The 22404-nt window shown below is 37.5% G+C and overlaps 3 protein-coding genes across 3 annotated transcripts; 1 reads left to right on the top strand and 2 right to left on the bottom strand.

Moving 5' to 3' along the window:
* Positions 1-1247: 1247 nt before the first annotated feature.
* LOC132634900 (ASI1-immunoprecipitated protein 3) lies at positions 1248-10800 on the bottom strand. The gene is made up of 8 exons (XM_060351043.1): positions 10252-10800; positions 6398-6460; positions 4615-5376; positions 4375-4506; positions 4165-4248; positions 3914-3973; positions 2571-2657; positions 1248-1960 (listed from the first exon to the last, which is right to left on the bottom strand). The coding sequence occupies exons 1-8, from the start codon at positions 10717-10719 to the stop codon at positions 1676-1678; spliced, it is 1941 nt and encodes a 646-aa protein (XP_060207026.1). The 5' UTR covers positions 10720-10800; the 3' UTR covers positions 1248-1675.
* An 845-nt stretch (positions 10801-11645) lies between these two features.
* On the bottom strand, positions 11646-21225 carry LOC132634898 (uncharacterized). The gene is made up of 2 exons (XM_060351041.1): positions 20806-21225; positions 11646-12658 (listed from the first exon to the last, which is right to left on the bottom strand). Exons 1-2 carry the CDS (start codon positions 21072-21074, stop codon positions 11920-11922), a joined length of 1008 nt encoding a protein of 335 aa, XP_060207024.1. The 5' UTR covers positions 21075-21225; the 3' UTR covers positions 11646-11919.
* On the top strand, positions 18872-20886 carry LOC132634899 (secreted RxLR effector protein 161-like). The gene has a single exon (XM_060351042.1). It carries the CDS (start codon positions 18967-18969, stop codon positions 19705-19707), a length of 741 nt encoding a protein of 246 aa, XP_060207025.1. The 5' UTR covers positions 18872-18966; the 3' UTR covers positions 19708-20886.
* Positions 21226-22404: the final 1179 nt, after the last annotated feature.

Raw genomic sequence — 22404 nt, 5'->3', positions numbered from 1 at the left:
CTTGGAGCAGATTAAATATGGTAATAGTGGGACCATCCAATTCACCATTGAAATTGAATTCAATATTGATTGAGAATAAATAACATAATAGCATAGTAAATGCAGAAAGCTAAGAACTTTGTCGCAATGAAGAAAAGAAACCAATTTTGATGGAGGATAAAGAAAATAATAGCATAGTAAATACATAAAGTTGAAAATTTTGTTCAAGCTGAAAATATTGAATAGGAAAAAAGTCCATCCGATTGATAATAAACAACACAGTAGCATAGTAAAAGCAGAGAGTTGAAAGATTTGCTGAAGTGGAAGAAGAATTAGATTTTGATTGATGGAAAAAAAGCAAAAGTATAGCAAAATGCAAATGCATAAAGATGAAAGCTTTGATGAAATGGACCGGCGGCGAAGGAGGAGCAAAGATTTCATTTTAATTGGATACCGGGTATGGGCATGGATTTTTTTGAGCAAAGATTTCATTTTAATTGGATAACGGGTATGGGTATGGATTTTTTTATTAGATACCGGGTTATGAGTTGAATTTTTATTGATTAAGGGACATTTTAAAAAAAAAAAGACCAATAGGATGATGACACGTGTCTCTCCGTTAAAATGAGGGGTATATCTGACCCAAAGTATAACAGCAGGGGTATATTTGGACCCAAACTATAACGAGGAGTATATTTGACCCTTTTTCGATAGTACAGGGGTATATTTGGCCCTTTTCCGTTAAGATAATTTTTCACAAATATTATAAAACGTTCATAATTACAAGTATATAATCAGGCAAATGTTATGATGGACTCCATCCAGTTCAAAAAAAGTGTTCACTTACTAAATCAAGAAAGAATTGATCTTATTTTTTTAGACTTACCCTTATTAAGTGTTAAGTGATCAAATTCCAATACTTATTTTAGAGATAATTTAGTCAAATCACCTATTTTTGCCTAGAAATTAATATTTTCTTAAGGGTATGCAAATGACCCGTTGACACTCTTTTTGAACCGAAGAGAGTATATGATTTTCTTTCTTAAATTGTGTGTCAGCCATACAATTTGAAACACATGGAGTAAATGGGGGCACTTCCCGTCTCTCATCTGAAATTTCTATCTCATAAAAATTTACCGTGATTTCAATCAAGGCAGAGCCAAGATTTTTATTTAAAAATTCAAAATATGAAGAAATAAAACATATCTAGAGATTAAGAAGATTCAACTTCTACTATATACATTAAAAAAAAATATTAACTATGTACATAATAAAAATTTCAACGAAAGATATTAATCTGACTCTTTTTGGATAAAGATAACTCTGCCGTTAGTTTAGATGAGTAATCTAAAACTACATAAGATCACATAAACATACTAATAATCATAAGAACGTAACAATTGGTCATGAATCGGAACAGCTCGAGTCACGCCAATCAACCTCACCCTACCTTTACAACTGTGCAGATTGTACAGTCCTAGAAAGAGAACAACCCATACCAAGTTGTCGCTTCAGAGATACTTGATACCAGACTTCACTATTCATTCTATCTAGACTACGATTTTTTCTACTAACCCCATATCTATACCGAAAAGTAGCCAGTAAGTATTAAAAAGTAACTGTTAAAAAACTAAGCTATCTATTATTTATAGGAGATGGTCATGTCTAAAGTGGACTAAGAAACTAGCAAGAAGCGTCAGTCAGCATTGCTAGTTGTAGTGTTGTCATCAGGCTTGGTCTTGTTAAATGACCTCTGGCTATCAAGAACTGGCATGTTAGCTTCAGTTGTTTTCTTTAGAACATCACTAGCTCCTTTATCGGCTCTTCGTGGACTTGTTAAATTCTTCTCTACATTTTCGAACTTAGCAGTGGCCAGCGGTTCTGTTCCAACGCTCTTTGTAACATTTGGTGCACCGATTGTGAGGCTAGCAGCTTCATCTCTAGAAGCATACCAATTATTGCCACAAGCAACACACTCCAGCTGAGATAACAAAAAGAAAAACCAGAAACAAGAAGCAGTCAGTGAAGCAATAAAATATTTGAGCAAGATGAAATTTTCCAATGGCGTATACACCATATGCAATCTGTTTTTTTTTTTTTCCTTTAAATACAAGTAAAACTCCAAAGTGACTACATAAGTTTAAAATACATAACGGGCAAAAAGGTCCCTATGCAAGGCAATTCCCTTCAACAGCTTGCATGGTGATGATGATTTAGTATAATGCCAATGAGGTGGTGAATTAGCTTTAACCCGAGAACAGACAAGAACTCTAAAGAGGTCGATTACTGTCACAACATCTAAACATAACATGAACTCGTTTTAAGTACAAATCTCCTCCTCACTATTACCAACACATGAATGCTATACTCAAGAGATGTATCAAACACGATTCAACCAACTACTAAAAGTTTCAGGTGCAACAAGCAGTTGCTATCATAGTAAACAGTTTTCCACCCCCTCTCCCAAAAAAGAAAATGAATAATATGATAGTAATAACAATGGGCTACAAGAAATATCCAAAAAGAAACATCATGATGCATGTATGAAGCAAGTCTATCCCAAACACCCATAAAAGGCTGCAAGGACAAACCGAGTAACGATCTCCATGTCCAGCCTGAATAATCTCCATGAGCCGCACTTTTTTCTCTGTGCATCTTTTGCAACGAGCATCAGTCATCTGTGCCACAAACAGATCAGAAGTGAGCAACAAGAAACAATATACTCAACCTGTGTTAAGTTTTTGTAACAAGCATCGCCATCTGTCACACAAACTGAATAGAATCGAGCAATAAGCTATGTCCACAAGAAATGTATCCCGTCTTATAACATGATCCAATTTTTGCCAACTATTGATGGCCAGATTTCTAAAACTCCTCTTTCGAGTTCTCAACATTAACAGATAATTCTACAGAATATAAGATGCTTTCAGTACATTGAGAAGCTACATTCAACTTCATCAAAGAAAACAAAAACATGCTTAGCCGACAGAGAAAAGATGTCTTCCTTGGTTACAAGAAAAATTTTCAATCACATCTAGTGCATCTCAAAAAGGATACATGTGGCTGGTCCGCTGCTATGAGAAATAAACAACTAACTCTATCACCAAAGTACAAAACTAAAGTTTGCCCTGGTTAGTTAAACTAAATCCTGGTTAAAGACTTGGATGCCAAAAGCTATTAGGTTTAATGTTGTCAATACAAACGGAGCCCCTACTAGGTTCAAGAAAATTTGGTCTCATCTGTATCAACATATGCAGTTCATTGACCTCTATAGAAAGGAAGATTTTATTTCAGCACTGTGGATCTCTAATAGAACACATTATGTCGCTGAAGCTATTTGTAAAATTTCAACTGTGCACATCTCTGTGCATGTTCCGTGTTCATCATGAGACTAATTCTTCAAAGTAAGTCCACGAATACCATCAGTATGTACCTACCGGACGAGCAGTAATGACAGTATATAAGCACGCATTTGTTTTGTTAATTTTTTAAAGAATCACAAATAAGCATATACTTGAGCTTGTGAATCCGGAGTTCATCTACTCTATTGAGTCAACCTCAGCTTCATGTCGAAAATTCATCTAGTATTAAAGCCCAGCAGAGCTCATAGCTTGAGTCACTCACACCCCTAGTTAGACTAAAAAAATTCATAATACTGGTGTCCACGCAAGTTCACGCACACCACGACTATTCACCGCGTATCTGCTACCTCCCACCAACACAGGTACTAGCTAATTTTGCCAACCGAGATTTAGGCAGGTGAGAAAAGATCACCTAGCCTTTTTTGTCTCGGTTGGAATTTAAACTTCATTAACCTAGGCTATAACGTCTTCCCTCCATCAAAGAGGAAAAGGAAGAAGATACAAAGACAACAAGGAAGATGAGTAATTAATATATCCAATGAGCTTAAGGAGCAAAATAGTATAGTATAAACCTGTACGGGCTCTGGCTCCTCGGGCTCCCTGCTTGCTAACTCGTCTGCTGTTAGACCTTCCTGAGATAGAAAGGGAGGATAACATCAACTAAAGGAAGCATTCGGCTGACACCAATTTTCAGATTCCACAAAAGAAATAAGAAACTACAAACAGACAATTATGTCAACATTTTAGGATATCTGCATATGAAGCCCAAAAAACATACTAAAAAAATCCTCAAATTCAGTAAATTGTTTCCCTGGACCCATACCTTTAGCTCATTTGGGGACATGTTCAGTATCTGAGAGGGATCCAACTCCCCTTTCAGAAGACGGCGTGCTAAGAGTGAATTGTTCTGGCAACAAATTTACAACATAGAAAAATTGAACAATTAGAAGGTAGAACATACCTACATAGAAAATTAAAAGAAGATTAATAAACTCATGGGCTCATCCCCCCACCCCCTAAAAAGGGTAATAACCTTAAGATTGAACGATAACTGTCTCATCTTCTGATTGTACTTCTGAAAATCAGATGAGAGGGCCTCGTGTGCAGCTTTCTCTAAAGAGACTACAGCAGGAACAGCACTGTCTGGCCATCGAAACATGTCACTCTGAAAGCAATCCAACAGAACAATATTTCAAAGTAAATCAGCACAGATACTAGCAACTATAAATAAATTCTGTCAATCATCAAAATCATTGGAAAGAAGAATTCTTACATCAGCACCATTGTCTAGAGTGTCATTCACATGTTTTGCAGAATCAGTGTTACCCGTAAGATCAGCAGCATCTGAGCCCCCTTTTTCTTTTCCATCATTTTGTACATTATCCACAGGATTGCAGAAATACTGAATTGACTGCAGCAGTTTTTCCAGCCATTTGTCACGCTGTGTTTCACCCGTTAGGACTTTGAAGTTCAAGAGGATGGTGAAGTACTCTGATGCATTATTGGCACAACTGCCTGGAGTTTCTACTCTAGAATGACCCGATCTAGATGGTGCTTCATCATCTCTGGTGACATCCAAAGACACCATGCTCTTCTTCCTCAAAAGTCGCTTACTCTTAAATTGGTCTTCCTGACTAACAGGAGCTGTAGAATTATCCTCAGCTTCAATGTCAGGAAGATGCCCAATTCGTGCTATAGTCTTCTGAACAAGAAGATCAATCTCATGCTGTTTGGTATCTTCATAGTCCTTATCTGTTAACTTGAAAAGCCTCATCAGCTCGGTGTCATATACCTTCTGAACAATAAAACCAGGATGCTCTTTCCGTCTTGGAATCTGCTTGTTTAAAGGTATGAAGTGCACCACACACTTGTGCATGACCGACTCTGCCGGGACCTCATCTCGGTGAAAACTATAGAACAATTCCCTCGTGTCTCGTGATTGCCAACTTCCACCAGATTTTTTTAGTGCTTCCTCAGGTCGGTAAAACCATTGTCCTGTGACCCACATGTTCCCATCCTTCTTCTGAGTAATATCCTATTAGGGGAAAAAACTAATTGAGAATTAAAAAAAGATATTAACAGTGATTACCCACAGTAAAATAAACAGCCAGACAATAAAATGTTACCAATAATTTCATGCCAAAGCTAGAACAACGATTCAGGAGGCTACAGATAAAATACTGGTAAATTTTGACCAACCAAAAAAAGGGATAGTTGACTCTTCAAGAAACAGATTGCTCAACATTGGGAACTATCTGAGGGAAGAATCTCAATAGAGACTCATGTGTTGGCTCCCTCTCTTCCTAAACTACTTGCTAACCTAAAAAAACTAGAGCCTAGAGGAATAAAAAATTCTCAAGCAAATCTTTCCTCCCAACAACAACCCAGTGTAATCCCAAAAAGTGGGGTCTGGGGAGGGTAGGATGTACGCAGACCTTACCTCAACCTTTTTGGGGTAGAGAAAAACATAGTCAATACAGGCAGCAACGTATCAAGGTAGAAAATAAATGGAGCAACACATAGTAATACACATAAGGATAATACTCTATGCGATACCTAGATACCACTACTTACCCCAAAAAAAAAAAAAGGAGATGGCAATGGCTACGCCCCCCCCCCCCCCCCCCGGGACACACAACGGGACAAAACTCAACTACCTACTAACCTTCTATCCTAATCTTCGATCTCCAAATCTTCCTATCAAAAAAAAAAAAAAAAAAAAAAAAAAAAAAGGTACCTGCATGTCGCCATGTCTAAATTTATAATGGATTCAATGAAGAGTCAGGGACATACATTTGTTCCTATACGGGATGAACTAAACCAATTGGAAATATCTAAAGCTTGGATCTTACAGTCTAAGACTCCAAACATGCCGTCAGCATAACAGAAATTCAGGATGAAGCAAACAACTAAATCTAAGAGAAAGACTCTAGACCAAGAAACCACAATACTTCCATGTGTTTCAGTGGCAAAACAGAAAATATGTAGCCACTTTATGTCATACCCCTTGGGTGCAATTACTAATTAAGTTTTGCATCTTCCTGAAAAAAAGTTACCTTGATAATTGCCACATAAGGCTTCTGATTTTTTGCTTCTGGAACCAGGAGCACGGGATCCTCCTGTATAAGAACAAATTAGTAATAAGAGCAACAACATAGATCAACAGTAGCTGTATCACTTTAAGAAAATTCCTAGCCAATGCAATTAAAGTATTAGAGCCCGTTTGGATTGGCTTATAAGTTGCTTATAAGCTGTTTTCAGCTTTTTTGAGTGTTTGGCTGACTAGCTTAAAGTCATTTTGTGCCTAAAATAAGCTCAAAAAAATAATTGGGCCCATTTGACTTAGCTTATCTAAAACAGCTTATAAGCCAAAAAAAATAAGTTAGATTACCCCAACTTTTTTTTTTTAGCTTATAAGTTGTTTGCAGCTTATAGGCATAAGCCCATCCAAACAGGCTCTTACTGTTCAAGGGAAAATGAAACAACCAAGTATAACTCCATGAAAGAAAACTATTTGAGTTGGCAGTGATTGCAAAACATTTCCTTCCTCTCATACCAACATCCAAGCACACCGAACCAAGCTTCTCCAATTGTATTCAAATCATAGTGATATACTTCTATGAGGACAGATATTAATTCAGATTTAACCAACCCTCTCATTTCTCCAACTCCTTACAATAAGTATGACTATATCAAACGATACTAATTAAATCCAAGTAATGCTGCTAACAAGCCAAATATGTGGAAAATTCAGTATCACGTGTCATGCAGGAATTCTCCACATCTGAACTAGCTATTTGCAGTATTTTATGATGTTGAAGTAAAGAGCAATCCAGGAATCCTTTTCCTATATCCTGATACACCTTAAACCCTATTAATAAACCAAACAACAACAGCATGGACCCATGAAATCCCCTCCTTCAAACATTATGGATGAAATATTTACCAAGTAAAATAATTTTCATAAAAGTTGTTTTTAAATCACTTTCTGGATTATTTTTCAATGTTTAGTCAAGTATAAAAGTAGATGACATGATAATCCTACCAGGTGAAAGAAATGGTAAGAGGATAGCGCTTTGGGGTACCATTTTCTTTTGTACAGAGAAGGCGCTAGAAATCAAAACCCTCCATTTGCTGAGATTCATATTGTAGATTATTAACTTTTGAAAGTTTAATGCATTTGCATTGATGTGTGCACTACCACTTATAACATACATCTACCTCTATAAGCAACAATTGCAATGACAAGGAGGTCGATAAGATTTTGGTAGAGGCTATATATATCAGTTGGAAAACTAACAATGTCTATTGAAATGATTTTTTAAACAAAACTTCCCTTAAGTGTAGCCAAAAACTTAAATACATCCTCAAATATTCAAGTTAACAAAAAAAAATCCTCAACACTTAAGAAAAAAAAAACTTGACAGTTTCATCCAATCCTAACTGATCAAAGATTTAATGGAAAACCTTAACAGTCTGCAAATGATCTTTTCATTACTAATTCTCTTTAATTCAATCTCCATAACAGAGATACATGTCGATGAATTTTTCCATCATACCAAATGCTACCAATGTGCAATAACATGTTTTCAAACCCTAATTCAGCTATATGACACGGAAAGGAGCCGTAATTTTTCTTTCCATTAATTTTATTTCCTACAGTTATTTGAAGCATTTTTCAATGAAACAAAACATAGAAATAGAACTTACAAGTCCATAGTGATTTCCAATGTACAATAACATGTTTTCAAACCCTAATTCAGCTAGATCTGTAATATTCAAAAACAGCAACAAAATTTCAATTAATTTTATTTCCTATACCTCTGTGCAATAACATATTTTCAAACCCTAATTCAGATAGATGACACGAAAAAGGAGCTGTAATTTTCAAAAAACAGCAACAAATTTTCAATCAGTTTTATTTACCTACAGCTATTCAGAAGCATATTTCAATGAAACAGAACACAGAAATGAAACTTACAAGTTCATAGCGATTTTTTTTGTTTTCCGAAATTACAAGTTCATAGCGATTTCCATCATACCAAATACAAACCTCTGTGTGATCACATTTTCAAACCCTAATTCATCTAGAAATCATAGAAAGGAGCTCTAATTTTTCCATAAAAAACAGCAACAAATACAACAACAACGACAACATACCCAGTGTAATCCCACAAGTGGGGTCTGGGGAGGGTAAGATGGGTAAGATGTATGCAGACCTTACCTCTATCTTTGGAATAGAGAGGTTGTTTCTGATAGATCCTCGGGTCAAAATAAATGTAACCGATGCAGATACTTAAGAAAAGAAAAAAGGACGGCAAATATAGAAAATTTACAAAAATGCAGTAACATATATCAATACACATTAGCGGAAAAGAAACTACATGACTACCCTAAAACATACAACTAAAAGTAGGATAACACTCTGTTACCTACTAACCATCTACCCTAATCGTCGACTTCCACACCTTCCTATCCAGAGTCATGTCCTCAATCAACTGGAGCGCTGCCATGTCCTGTCTAATCACCTCCCCCCAATTCTTCTTCGGCCTACCTCGACCTCTCCCAACTCCTGCTATAGCCAACCTCTCACAATTAGGCTTAACATGTTTTCAAGCTCTAATTCAGCAAGATGTCATGGAAAGGAGCCCTAATTGTTCAAAAAACACAAACAAATTTTCCACAATTCAAAAGCAATATACAGTGTTTTAAAAGGCGGGGGCGTAAGGCGAGGCGTTTTATGTCTGCCTCAGCGAGGCGTAAGCCCCGAGGCACGAGGCGTAAGCCTCATGGGACTTTAATTTTTAATATTTTATAAAATGATATAATTATAATAAATACTTTTAAATTGGTTAAATAACGTAAAAATTTGAAGAAAACAATAAATAAATGATATATATATATATATATATATATATATATATATACACACACACATATACATACTCCACCCCCACAAAAAAATGAATTAGAACAATCTATTATACGTACTTACAAGTATAAGTGACTGCTCGTTACTTTTTTGAGATAGTAGAAGACAAGTTAAATAATTGGAAAAGAACATATATTAGGCATTCTAGCAATAAAAAAAGGTCTTGACTTTTAAATTTAATGTTTCAGTTCCTTTTTAAAATATTTGAGTAATTACATGTTGACTTTTGAAAATTTGGGCATTATACTAAGGACTTATTTAACAAATTTCGTTTTAGTTTGAAAAAGTTTTCTGGGCTTACGCCCCAACAAAAAAAAACTCGCCCCAAACGCCTAGGCTTACGCCCCAACAAAAAAAAAACTCGCCCCAAACGCCTGGGCGTACGCCCCAAATTGCTGGGCGTACGCCTTTGGGGACTTGCGCCCCGACCCATCGCCCCGAGGCATTTTTAGTACGCCCCGCCTCGGGGCTCGCCCCGAGGCTCGCCTCAAAAACGCCTTTTAAAACACTGGCAATATATCTTCCATCACATCAAATACAACCAATGTGCAATAACAAGTTTTCAAACCCTAATTCAGCTAGATGTCACCGAAATGAGCTGTAATTTCAAAAAACAACAAAAAATTTCAATCAATTTATTTCCTACAGTCATTCAGAAGTGTTATTCGATGAAATAAAAAAAAAAAAAAAACAGAATAACATGTTTTCAAACCCTAATTCAGCTAGATGTCACCGAAATGAGCTGTAATTTTCAAAAACAGCAACAAATTTTGAATCAATTTATTTCCTATAGTTATTCAGAAGCATTTTTCGATGAAACAAAACAAATAAAACAGAATAACATGTTTTCAAACCCTAATTCAACTAGATGTCACGGAAATGAGCTCTAATTTCTCAAAAAACAGCAACAAATTTTCAATTAATTTAATTTCCTAAAGTTATTCAGAAGCATTTTTCAATTGAAATGAAATAACTTACAAGTTCATAGCGATTTCCGTCGTACTCGAAGGACTCATAGTGGTTTCTCCTCCCTTTACCTTTACCTGTAACCCTAGTTACCTCACCAATAGGCTTAGCATCTTCCATCAGTTCTTCTTCTTCTTCTTCTTCTTCCTCTTCCTCCTCCATTTCCGGTTCCTCTTCTTCTTCTTCTTCGGCAACTTTCTTCAGTTTCTTCATCCTCTTCCCTCTACCTCTCTCCTCCACGTCATCATCCTCATTCTTCTCATCATCTTCAATCACTTTTCTCTTCTTCTTCTTCTTCGGCACTTCTTCTTCTTCTTCTTCGTCTTCGTTGAGACGAAGCTTCTTATGCTTTCTCTGATTCGCTGTTTTGTTGTTGTTACCTTCGTTGTTGTTAGAGGCGGCGCGTGTAACACGCGATAGCGGCACGTTATCTTCGTCGTCGTCGTCGCTTACCGTTACTGCAAGTCGCCGGTTTCCCATTTTTTGTTGGTTTACTATCGGTGATGTTTGTTTGTTTGTTGCGAGAGCAAAAAAAAATAAAAGAGGAGATTCTGCTATATTTGAATTTTTGACACATCACTTTTATAAAAATGTTTCATGCGACACGTAGGACAATAATATAATATACCAAAAAGGGAAAATTACACGTCCACTAAGAAAATATTATCCTGCTAAAAAGGGAAAATTACACTTCTACTAAGAAAATATTTTGGCCATCTAGTTCATATTTTGAGTTTGTTACCCAGTTTAGCTAAACATCTTTTATATAAAATTATACACTTTTGTATAAGATTTATATATTATGTATAATATTTTCTCTAGGTATAATCTTATGTATATTGGCTACGTGGCTTAATATTTTATGTTGGATTGTACATTTTTTAAATCTTTTCTAAAAATATTCATGAATTATTCTAACCAAGTTAATTTTGTCTTGCATTGCGTTTTAAGAGTCAGGGATTGTTTGGTGGAGTGTATTTTTTATCGACTGACATAATCACTCAGCCCTTGAAAATGCAGCTTCTACGGATTGAGGTTACTCCTCGTTAGAATGAGCCATGTGGTATGGGGGAGAGATCGAGCGTGCAAAGGCGCAAGACCACTCTTTCGTCTAAGGATGCCTAACCGCCACACGGATCATTCAAGGGGAGGCAGGACACTGCGAGGTGGGTAGTTTATCTGGAGTGATTGAATCGGGTGCATTAGAATATGAATAGTACTAAATAGGGTACATTTTTTTTTTTTTTTCATATTCCCCTCTACTTTGATCCTCTTCTGTTGGAGCTAGTACTCATTTGGTGACTCGAACCCACGACCCTATGATTGTAGGTCGGGGTGTTTGACCACCTGAGCAACCCTACTTGCCAGGTGCCTAGGTTGTAACCCTTATTAAACAATGGATTAAATAATATCAAAACTAATACATGTATTGTTTTCCCTAATATCTCCTACAAAACGACCCATAAAAGTATTACTAGCTCAAATATACACTATAAATAACAAGTAGTTTAAAAGTACTCATCCTATGAACGGTGCTCCATTTGTTGTTGAATAATTCGAAATGGGACTTTTCTGCCTTTCGTTTAAAGGTGGGGGATAAGTGCATTCAGTCTTAATTGTAAAGATTTGAGCAGAAACTTATATTGCAGGATGTCACAGGACCAGATAAAATTGTTACAATTAAAGAATAAATGGAACAGATATGTTGGAGAACTTCCTGCTGTTGCTACTCTGACTTTCAGTAATTTCCTTCAAACTAGTCCAAGGCTTCTTCTTTCGCTTACTGGATGTTGCGACAATTTTCTCAGCATCTGTCGTGGATGAACCATCCTGAGGTTCGACTTTCTTCTTGGACCCCGTTCTATTTCTTTTCTTCCTCTTCGAGTCCAGCAAAGACATAACTGGTACTGTTGGCAGCGGAGTTGCAGGACTAGCCATAGGATCATCTCCAACTATTTCAGATGAAACTACTACATCTGTCTTATTATCTTTATCGGTACTAGACACTGAAGCTTCGAATTGTTCAGACTTTTGTACTGCTGATTCAGTAGGGTCAACTTCTACCTTACCAATATTAGCCACTAATGGATCCAGCTGTTCACACTTTCGCATTGCTGATTCAGTAGGATTAACTCTTGCCTTATCAATACTGGCCCCTAATGTATCCAACTGTTCAGACTTTCGGGTTGCTGATTTAGCAGGGTCTACTCTTGAAGTTTTTGGTTTGGCAGGAAATAGCGTTTTCACATAGCCTCTTGGGGTTCCTCTCTTTAGATTCTGATGCGAGCAGAAATGGCACTCATATACAACACAGTTCTTTGGGGGAATACCAGATGTCTTGCGTTTCTTTCGTGCCTTTCTTTTGTTCTTCTCAATCCGTGCTGTACAGCTGTAGCCAGCCTGAAGGATAGATTCACACCTACGTAATATTAAATATAAGTTAGTATGCAAGCCTACAAAAAGGGATGAAAAGTCGACAATGGCTCATTCAACATGAAAGTGGCAAAAATTCGAAGTAATTATAATTTTTTTAAGCAGAACAAATCAACTCCACACATACATTGTGATTTAAAATAGGAGAAATCAAAAGGAAGAAGTAAAAGCAACTGTAAAGTGCTCACGAGTTAGTTACTTCTTGATGATGGTTTATATATTTTGCCTTTTCCAGACATATATAGCTGTTACCAAAGCTCAAAAATAGCTCTGAAAATTTGAAAGTATTCAGGATGCTATGTACGAAGGATATTATATACCACATAAATGTGAAGTACTCCAAAAGCACACGAGTGATCTTTCTGAATCCCGGAGATGAAAATACCAATTAGGTAAAGATGACACCACTTTTTTATTTTTGGTTTCTATTCTATCTTATTTATTTGTACGACCTCTAGAAATCCATGCAGATTTAGCTAAAGCTTAAAACAGGATGAAAGCAAAAAACCATATAAGTGCTACCGACTAGTTGCTTATGGCTTGCCCCCAAGGCTTTGAGCTAGTTGTAAGAGTGTAGCTCAGGCTTTGAGCTAGTTGTAAAAGTGTAGCTCATGATATGTGGGTTAGGAGCACGTCCCGGGTTTGAATCCTGTTACAGATAAAAGCTTAGTATTTAAGTGGCAAGGGTTGGTTCCTAAACATACATACATGTGACATTAGACTGGGAAATGACAGAAGCTGCCTCCTTTTTGCAGAAAATGCAGAATGTGACATTAGATGATTGCAAGGAAGATTCTCAATGATATATGGCAGGTAAAGATGGAGCATTCACTGTTAAGGTATGCTATGACAACTACAAGAACTTTCAGTGGAATATGATAAAGAATGGCCTTGGAAAATGATATGGAAGACTAAAGTGCCAACGCAAGTGGCCTGTTTTGGCTGGCTTGCTGCCCTCGGAGCACGTTTAACGCAGGATAGGCTGCCGAAGATAGGATTTAATCTTCGCAGTAGGTGCTTTTTATGTGAGAATGCTAGGGAATCGGTGGATCACTTGCTACTACATTGTAGCTTTTCATGGCAGATTTGGTCTATATTATTTTGCATTTTCGGAGTTCAATGGGTATTGCCATCAAACTTTGGAGAGCTACTCCATATTTGGCAAACACAAAGAATTGATAGGAGACAAAAGAAGCTTTGTAGGACAGTCCTCTTATGCATAGCATGGAGCCATGGACCATATGGCTAGAAAGGAACAAAAGATGCTTTGATTGGAAGAGGGAATGTGTAGCTATTGTAAAATTTAAATGTATTCAAAATTTATTGTTTTGGAATAGTGAGTCTTTTGCTACTGACGTAGAACGAGTTTCTGGACTTGTTAGTCTGTTGTTGTGAATGCTATGAAATTATGTTGTGAAGGGGGTGATGAAAGAGAAGACACCACATTCAAAATAATGATTCGTAAAGCTCATTGAACTCCTCAAATTGCCGTGACAAATGTTTATCAAGTAAACAAGAGGGAAAGCTAAAAAAACTATATCATAATCGAAGCTTTAACTTAGAATGCTGACAAAAAAATGAAAGTATAAACAAAACGAAACTTCAACATAGCAAGATTATCTTTTTTTCAGCTAAATAGAGCTTACAAAGAATGCTACAAGCAAGAGTAATCCGTTTCTTGCAACACAAACTTACACATGACAAAAATTAACCTTCTTCAGATTGTGAGCTATGGAGAGAACCCAGGAACAAAGAAAAAAATACACACATACAACCATCAGCAAATCAAAAAAAATAAATAAACACCCACATGTATAAAGAACATGTAGCTGCAAAACTCAATTCAAATAACACTTTATGATATCTTTATTTAATACTTACGACGCCATCACAATTCAATTCATATAACACTTCCATCATACTGAACCAATATCCAAAAAGTCATTCATAAATGCAAGAGAGAGATAACCAGATCTATAGAGGGAACCTAAGTTGCGCGGACTCTTCACTTTGGACGCCGCACCTGTGTGGGATTCTCCCAAAATAACTACTTTTGGAGAATCCAAGACGCACCCGTTGACATTTTTTAAGAGTCCGACCAACATAGGAGGGAACCAAAGAAAAAATACACACATAACCATCAGCATATCAAAAAAACCAAATGTATCACAAACATGTAGCTGCGAAACACAATTCAAATACTAACACTTTATGATATTTTCAATCAATACTTACTATGCTATCACACTTCAATTGACATAATACTTCCATCATATTGAACCAACATCCAATTTTTAAGCCATCACAAAATTAAAAGAAGTTAAAAATCATCCATAAATGCAAGAGAGACATAACCTAAAATAAATAAAAAGCTCAAATTTATGCAAACTTCAGTCATGTAGCTGTGAAACTCAATTCAAATAACACTTTTTGATATTTATAACTAATAGTTACATCGCCATCACACTTCAATTCATATAACACTTCCATCATATTGAACCAATATCAAATTTTTAGGCAAGAAGTTAAAAGTCATTGAGATATAATCCAAAAAAAAAAAAAAAGGGTCAAACCTTTGACAAGTAAATAATGAAGGGTCAGGAGGAACACCCAATAACTCAGCTGATGCTGCTAATCTCTGACTAAAGAATGCACCAAGTGAAGGTATGGAAGCTTCTCCACTGGTCCAAGTAGCAAGTTCTTTATATGCTCCAATTTGAGCATTGATTTTGGATTAAATGTTAAAAGACCAACTCCAGCTCCTTGTTATTTAATTTAGTGCTTAACTGTAGAGTCTTTAGTTGTTAGTCTAATGTTTCCCTGTTAGTAATTAATTACTGTGCAGTTACATGTTCCTTAGCATGTATTACCACTATTAGTCTTAGTGCCTAGTGGTTAGTGGAAGTTTCCTAGTTATATGGTTAGTAGGTTGTTGTGTTATTAACCAAGTAGCACGTTTGGATGCCTATATAAAAGGTCATCATGTATCTTAAATATATGCAACTGCTAAGTTAATTTATTAGCTTTTGTTTGTCCCCGTCTTTTTTTTTTCCAGATATTTTGCCTCTAGTGTTAATTCATTAAAAAGCTTCCCAGATTGTTGTGTCTATGTTCAACAATGTGGTATCAAGAGCAAGGTTCTTCTGTGGGAAATCATTTACTGCAGTTTTTTTTTTTTTTTGAGATTTTTATTGTCGACACGATGACGGACCTACAAGCTGTCGGCGGAATGAAAAAGCTCAACAACCGCAACTACAGTACATGGTCAACTTGCATAATGTCTTACATGCAAGGGCAAGATCTGTGGGAGGTTGTCAACGGCAGTGAGGTGACACAACCAGCAGCAGAAGATGCAAATGGCATGTTGCTGAAATGGAAAATAAAAGCGGGAAAGGCTATGTTCGCTTTGAAGACCACGGCCGAAGAGGATGTGCTAGAGCACATAAAAGACGCCATCACCCCAAAGCAAGCTTGGGATACATTCGCCAAGCTATTGTAACTGCAGAACAAGGCAAGATGACAATTGCACAATACTTTCATAAGGTTAAGATGCTATGTCAGAGTAAGATCCAATCGGAGAGACGAGGATGAAGCGGATCATCATCCATGGTCTGAAGCCTGAATATAGAGGCTTCATTGCTGCTGTACAAGGGTGGCAAAATCAGCCCTCACTTGTAGAATTCGAGAATTTGCTAGCAGGTCAAGAAGCCTTGGCAAAGCAAATGGGAATAGCTTCACTGAAGGGTCAAGAGGAAGCACTCTATGCCAATAAAGGAAGCTGGAATTTCAAGCAGCATGGTCCCAGTGGATCTAAGAAGAACAATGACGAGATGGGAGGTCGTCAAGGCAAATGAAGCACTCGTGGAAGGGGTGGTTCGAAGAGTCATAGCCGGGGCAAAAGGTTTGAAGGGAAATGCTACAATTGCGAGAAGAAGGGACATATGGCCAAAGATTGTAGGTCAAAGAAAAAGACTGGAAATAATGCTGCCACTTCCAAGGTTGAAGAAGAGTGGGATGCTGAGGCTTTCTTTGCGGCAGAAGATGAGGACCTAACATTTAAAACTATAACATCCAGTCAACTTGATTATGAAAAAGATTGGATTGTTGATTCTGGTTGCTCAAATCACACGACAGGTGACATGGAAAAGTTGCAAAATTTGTCGGAGTACAAAGGAAACAGAGTGGTGGTGACAGCCAACAACTCGAAGTTACCGATAGCTCATGTAGGTAGTACAATTGTCTCTCCCCAGTCTAATGAAGAACTGCCGCTTCAAAATGTCTATCATGTCCCAGGTATGAAGAATAATCTACTTTCGGTAGCACAATTAACATCTTCTGGACATTTTGTATTGTTTGGTCCACAAGATGTGAAGGTATATCGCGACCTCGATGTTATAGAAGAGCCGATGATGAAGGGACAAAGATTACAGTCGGTCTACGTGCTATCAGCGGAGACTGCATATGTAGAAAAGGCAAGGAGAAATGAGACTGCAGATATATGGCACATGCGCTAAGTCATGTCAGTTATTCCAAGCTTGATGTAATGATGAAGCAGTCAATGGTTAAAGGACTTCCCCACATTGAAGTAAGATCAGATATTATATGTACAGGCTGTCAATATGGAAAAGCTCACCAGCTACCGTACGAAGAGTCCAAATTTAAAGCAAAAGTACCACAAGAGTTGATCCATTCTGATGTTAAGCAAGCCTCCATTAGTGGGATGAGATACATGGTGACCTTTATTTACGATTTCTCCAGGTACGTGTGGGTTTATTTTATGAAGGAGAAGTCTGAAACTCTTTCAAAATTTAAAGAGTTCAAGGAGGAAGCGGAAGCAGAGGTGGGCAGAAGAGTTCGTTGTCTACGCACCGACAACGGGGGAGAGTACATTTCAGATGTATTCTCACTTCGGGTGTGCAGAATATGCCATCAGTTCACATGCTCAAGTACACCACAACAAAATGGAGTGGCAGAAAGGAAGAACCGACACTTAGCTGAAACATGTTGTAATATGCTTCACGCCAAAAATGTTGCTGGACGATTTTGGGCAGAAGCAATGAGAATGGCTGCATTTGTGATCAATAGGCTCCCTCAGCCAAGGTTATGTTTCCTATCACCTTTTGAAAAATTATGGAGCATGAAGCCTACTGTTAGTTATTTCAAAGTTTTTGGATGTGTATGCTATGTGTTTGTACCTGATCACTTACATAGCAAGATGGACAAGAAGGCTATTAGGTGTATCTTTGTAGGATATGACAATTAAAAAAAAGGGTGGCGATGTTGTGATCCAACAACACGGAAGTGTTATACTTCTCGGAATGTGGTGTTTGATGAAGCTTCTTCATGGTGGTCTTCGGATAATGAAGTGTTACCAGATTCCGATGTTTTCAAAGGTGTGGTGGACTCATCCCAGATCCAGTTGAGTCTAGGTGAAGTTGAAGGTGCAGCTATTGAAGATAATGTTGAAGAAGGCGTGACTCAAAATCCTTGGCAAACTGGTTTGTACCAACAACCAGAAGAAGGCAAGCAATGTGGATAAAGTGCACCACCTCCACTTAGAAGGTCAACAAGAACCAGAAAGCAAAATCCCAAGTATGCCGATGCTGCCATAGCAGAAGAAATAAATGAAAAAGAACCAGAAACTTTTGAGGAAGCGTTTCAAAATTCGAAGTGGATTAAAGCTATGGAGGAGGAAATCGATGCGCTAGAACGAAATCAAACTTGGGAGCTAGTGACAAAGACGAAGGATGTCAAACCTATTTCGTGTAAATGGGTTTACTAGATAAAGCGTCACACAGATGGATCAATTGAAAGGTACAAAGCTCGTCTTGTAGCTCGGGGTTTTTCTCAGCAATATGGACTAGAGTATGATGAAACGTTTAGTCAGTGGCAAATCTTACAACTGTTCGGGTCCTACTTGCACTTGCAGCGAGCAAGGATTGGAACCTGTGGCAAATGGACGTAAAAAATGCATTTCTGCATGGAGAGTTGGATAAGGAGATTTACATGTGTCAACCGATGGGTTTTCAGAGTCAAGATCATCCCGAGTATGTGTGTAAGCTTCGAAAGGCACTCTATGGATTAAAGCAAGCGCCAAGGGCATGGTATGGTAAGATTGCTGAATTTCTTACTCATAGTGGTTATTCAATAACACCAGCAGATTCCAGCCTGTTTGTGAAAGTTGTTGGCAGACAACTAGCTACTGTGCTAGTATATGTGGATGATCTAATTCTAACAGGAGATTGTGAAGAAGAAATTCTCCGTACAAAGGAGAATTTGTCAGTACGCTTCCAGATGAAGGAACTCGGACAGCTCAACCATTTTCTTGGCTTGGAGGTTGATCGTAGTGAAGAAGGAATTTATTTGCATCAGAAAAAATATTCCAAAGATCTGTTGAAGAAGTTTGGGATGTTTAATTGCAAACCAATATCAACACCGCTGGAGCCAAATGCTAAGATGTGTGCTCATGATGGGAACGACCTGGAAGATGCAACAATGTATCGACAATTGGTGGGTAGTTTGATCTACTTAACTTTAACAAGACCCAACATCTCTTACGTAGTTGGTGTGATGAGTCGATACATGCAAAATCCAAAGAAACCTCATTTAGAAGCAGTTCAAAGGATTTTGAGATATATCGAGGGTACATTTGGATATGGTATTATATACAAGAAAGGTGGAGATTGTAAGTTAGTTGGCTACTGTGATGCTGACTATGCAGGTGATCATGATACCCGACGATCGACTACTGGATATGTCTTTATGCTTGGGTCTGGAGCAATTTCATGGTGCAGCAAGAGGCAACCAACTGTGTCGTTGTCAACGACAGAAGCGGTATACCGAGCAGCGGCAATGGCAGCTCAAGAAAGTACTTGGATTATAAAGTTGCTGAAGGATTTGCATCAGCCAATGGAGTATGCAATTCCGTTATATTGTGACAACCAGTCGGCGATACGCTTGGCGGAGAATCCAATGTTTCACGCTAGGACTAGCATGTGGAGGTACATTACCCACTACAAGAGAACATGGAATTAGCTATGGAATTTTTCGGTAATCCCTAGCTAATCGTCGCTAAATAGCTCCTCGCTTATTAGAATTTTTTATAATCCGTCGCTAATCCGTAGCTAAATGAGATTAGCATGGGATTTTTACAGTTTAGCTACGAAATTTTGTCCGTCGCTAATTTCTTGTTTTCTAGTAGTCAACTTTAAATGCTAATATGGAGACCAACTCCAGCTCCTTGTTATTTAATTTAGTACTTAATAGTAGAGTCTTTAGTGGTTAGTCTAATGTTTCCCTGTTAGTAATTAATTACTGCGCAGTTACATGTTCCTCAGCATGTAATACCACTATTAGTCTTAGTGCCTAGTGGTTAGTGGAAGTTTCCTAGTTTTATGGTTAGTAGGTTGTTGTGTTAGTAACCAAGTAGCACGTTTGGATGCCTATATAAAAGGCCATCATGTATCTTAAATATATGCAACTGCTAAGTTAATTTATTAGCTTTTGTTTGTCCCCGTCTTTTTTTTTTCCAGATATTTTGCCTTTGAGTGTTAATTCATTAAAAAGCTTCACAGATTGTTGTGTTTGTGTTCAACGTTAACATGGCTTGTTTCTTCTTCCCAATTCCAACTAACTCTTCTCTTAATGTAATTGAACCAGGTGTTGTACCAACCCCTTTCTTTTTTGATGATTTCTTACACATAATTCAAAATTTCAATCCTTACCTCGCTATCATCCGTAGCAGTAATATTGCTATTTAGTACTTGCATAGTATCTTTTACTTCGTTTTATTTGTTACTTGTTGCTTTATTGGTTGTTTTTATCTTGCCACTTTATCGTCAATTTTTTTTTCCCTTTAACTTGTCTTTGGTACTTTGATGTGCCGAGGGTCTACCGGAAACAGCCTCTCTACCCCAACAAAAGTAGGGGTAATGTCCGCAGACATCCCACCCTACCCAGACCCCACTTGTAGGTTTACACTAGGTATGATGTTGTTGTTACTTACATTGCTATTACACTTAAATTCATTTAACACTTGCATCATATTGAACCAATACAAGCCATCACAAAATTAAAAAGACTGTATACACGAATTCAAGAAAGATATAACCAAAAAATTTAAAAAGGTCAAACCTTTGACAAGTAAACAATGAAGGGTCTGGAGGAACACCCAATAACTCAGTTGATGCAGCTAATCTCTGCCCAAAAAATGCAGCGAGTGAAGGTATGGAAGCTTCTCCACTAGCCCAAGTAGCAAGATTCTTAATATGTTCCAATTTGAGCATTGATTTAGGATTAACATGGGTTTGTTTCTTCTTCCCAATGCCACCTAATTCTTGTCTTAGTGTAATTGAACCACCAACTCCTTTCTTTCTTGATGATGATGATGATTTCTTACCCATTGTTCTTCTACTTTAAAATTGTTGGACTTGTTAAGGAAGAAGCCGACTTGTTTTGGGTATGTGAAGCAGATGGGGTCCTTATTCGGTGGTGGTCTTAATTTTTGCCCTGCTGGTCTTTTACATTTTGCATTCCTCAGTTTCTTCGAATCCAGAACACTAAAAAAAAAAAAAATTAATAAAATGGAGTTTCGTAGCAAAATTAGATATATTCGGGCAAAAATTAAGCTTTAAGGCCTAACTTTTATAAAATTTCAACATAGTAAAAGAAAATGGACAATTCGCAGTAATGCCCTTATTTTGAGGTGGTCTTTAATTTTTGTCAATCAAGATGACAGTACTTAACTTTTGTCTTTCGCCTAAAATTTAAAAGTTTCGGGTTCGAACCCCTATTCAGGCGAAAATTAAACAAAAAATTGTTAAGCAAAGGTTGCGTACAAACTCTGCCCAATCGAAAATAGTTTGCTTGCAAAATTATGCCTGATGGGGCTAAGGGTGTCATGGGGGACCGGTCCGACCCATCCCGTCCCGCTTCCGGCCCGGACCCATCTCGGCCCACTACATTTTAGGGGGACTGGCTTGGAGGGATGGGGATGGGAGGACGGGACGGTCCAGCCCAAAAATCCCGCTTGGTCCCGGCCCAGTCCGTCGCGCTTGACCGGTGCCGCCCGATCCAAAATCTGTCTAGCGATTTTTATTTTTTTTTAATTTCTAGCCGTTGAGGGGGCCCACCCCAACTGCTCCCTCCCCTAACAGTCCCCTTTCCCAACTGCTATAGAGTCGTTTCCCACCCCTCCCCTAACCCCAAATCAGCCCCCCCCCCCCCCCCCCCCCAAACTTTAATTCCCCCCAAAGTTTTATTAAATACACTCTAACTCGAATTCTAAACCATAAATACTCCCATTCTAATTCATTTTTTTACACAATTCTTTCAATCTCTCTCTAATATTGTTATTATCTTCAAGTGTTGTTGTGAATTGTGGAAGATTTGGATTTTTGAGCAACTTTGAAGCTTCAATTTCAAGTTTCAATCTCAACATGTTACGTCGGCTTTTACGCAGATGTTTGGTACAATCGTTCCATCCCTTATTTATTTAATTCTTGCATTTAATTTGCGTTTTTTATTTGAATTAATTGTCATACTTTATTTTATTTATTTTTTAAAATATTATATATTATGGCTTCCAAAAAATTGTCTCAAATGAAGAATTATGTTAGTGCGCATATTGGTGGTGGTAATAGTAGTGAGCCTAAACGTGGTAGTTCCGTTAAACAGAAAGTTAGACCTATTGTTAGAAAAAATACAGAAGATTTTACTCATGTTGATGAAATT

This window comes from Lycium barbarum, chromosome 4 (assembly GCF_019175385.1).
Source record: "Lycium barbarum isolate Lr01 chromosome 4, ASM1917538v2, whole genome shotgun sequence".
Taxonomy (NCBI): Eukaryota; Viridiplantae; Streptophyta; class Magnoliopsida; order Solanales; family Solanaceae; genus Lycium; species Lycium barbarum.
This window is presented reverse-complemented; position numbering and strand designations above follow the sequence as displayed.

Bases quoted from the DNA above. Each gene is read 5' to 3' on its own strand.
- LOC132634900 (XM_060351043.1), bottom strand. From the start codon at position 10,719: ATGGGAAACCGGCGACTTGCAGTAACGGTAAGCGACGACGACGACGAA. The intron at 3,974-4,164 runs GTATGGGTCCAG...TTTCTATCTCAG, and splicing joins TGTCCCCAAATGAGCTAAAG to GAAGGTCTAACAGCAGACGA. The intron at 1,961-2,570 runs GTTTGTCCTTGC...TTGTTATCTCAG, and splicing joins GACATGGAGATCGTTACTCG to CTGGAGTGTGTTGCTTGTGG.
- LOC132634899 (XM_060351042.1), top strand. From the start codon at position 18,967: ATGAAGGAACTCGGACAGCTCAACCATTTTCTTGGCTTGGAGGTTGAT.
- LOC132634898 (XM_060351041.1), bottom strand. From the start codon at position 21,074: ATGGGTAAGAAATCATCATCATCATCAAGAAAGAAAGGAGTTGGTGGT. The intron at 12,659-20,805 runs GTTTGACCTTTT...AATATTACGTAG, and splicing joins TCATTGTTTACTTGTCAAAG to GTGTGAATCTATCCTTCAGG.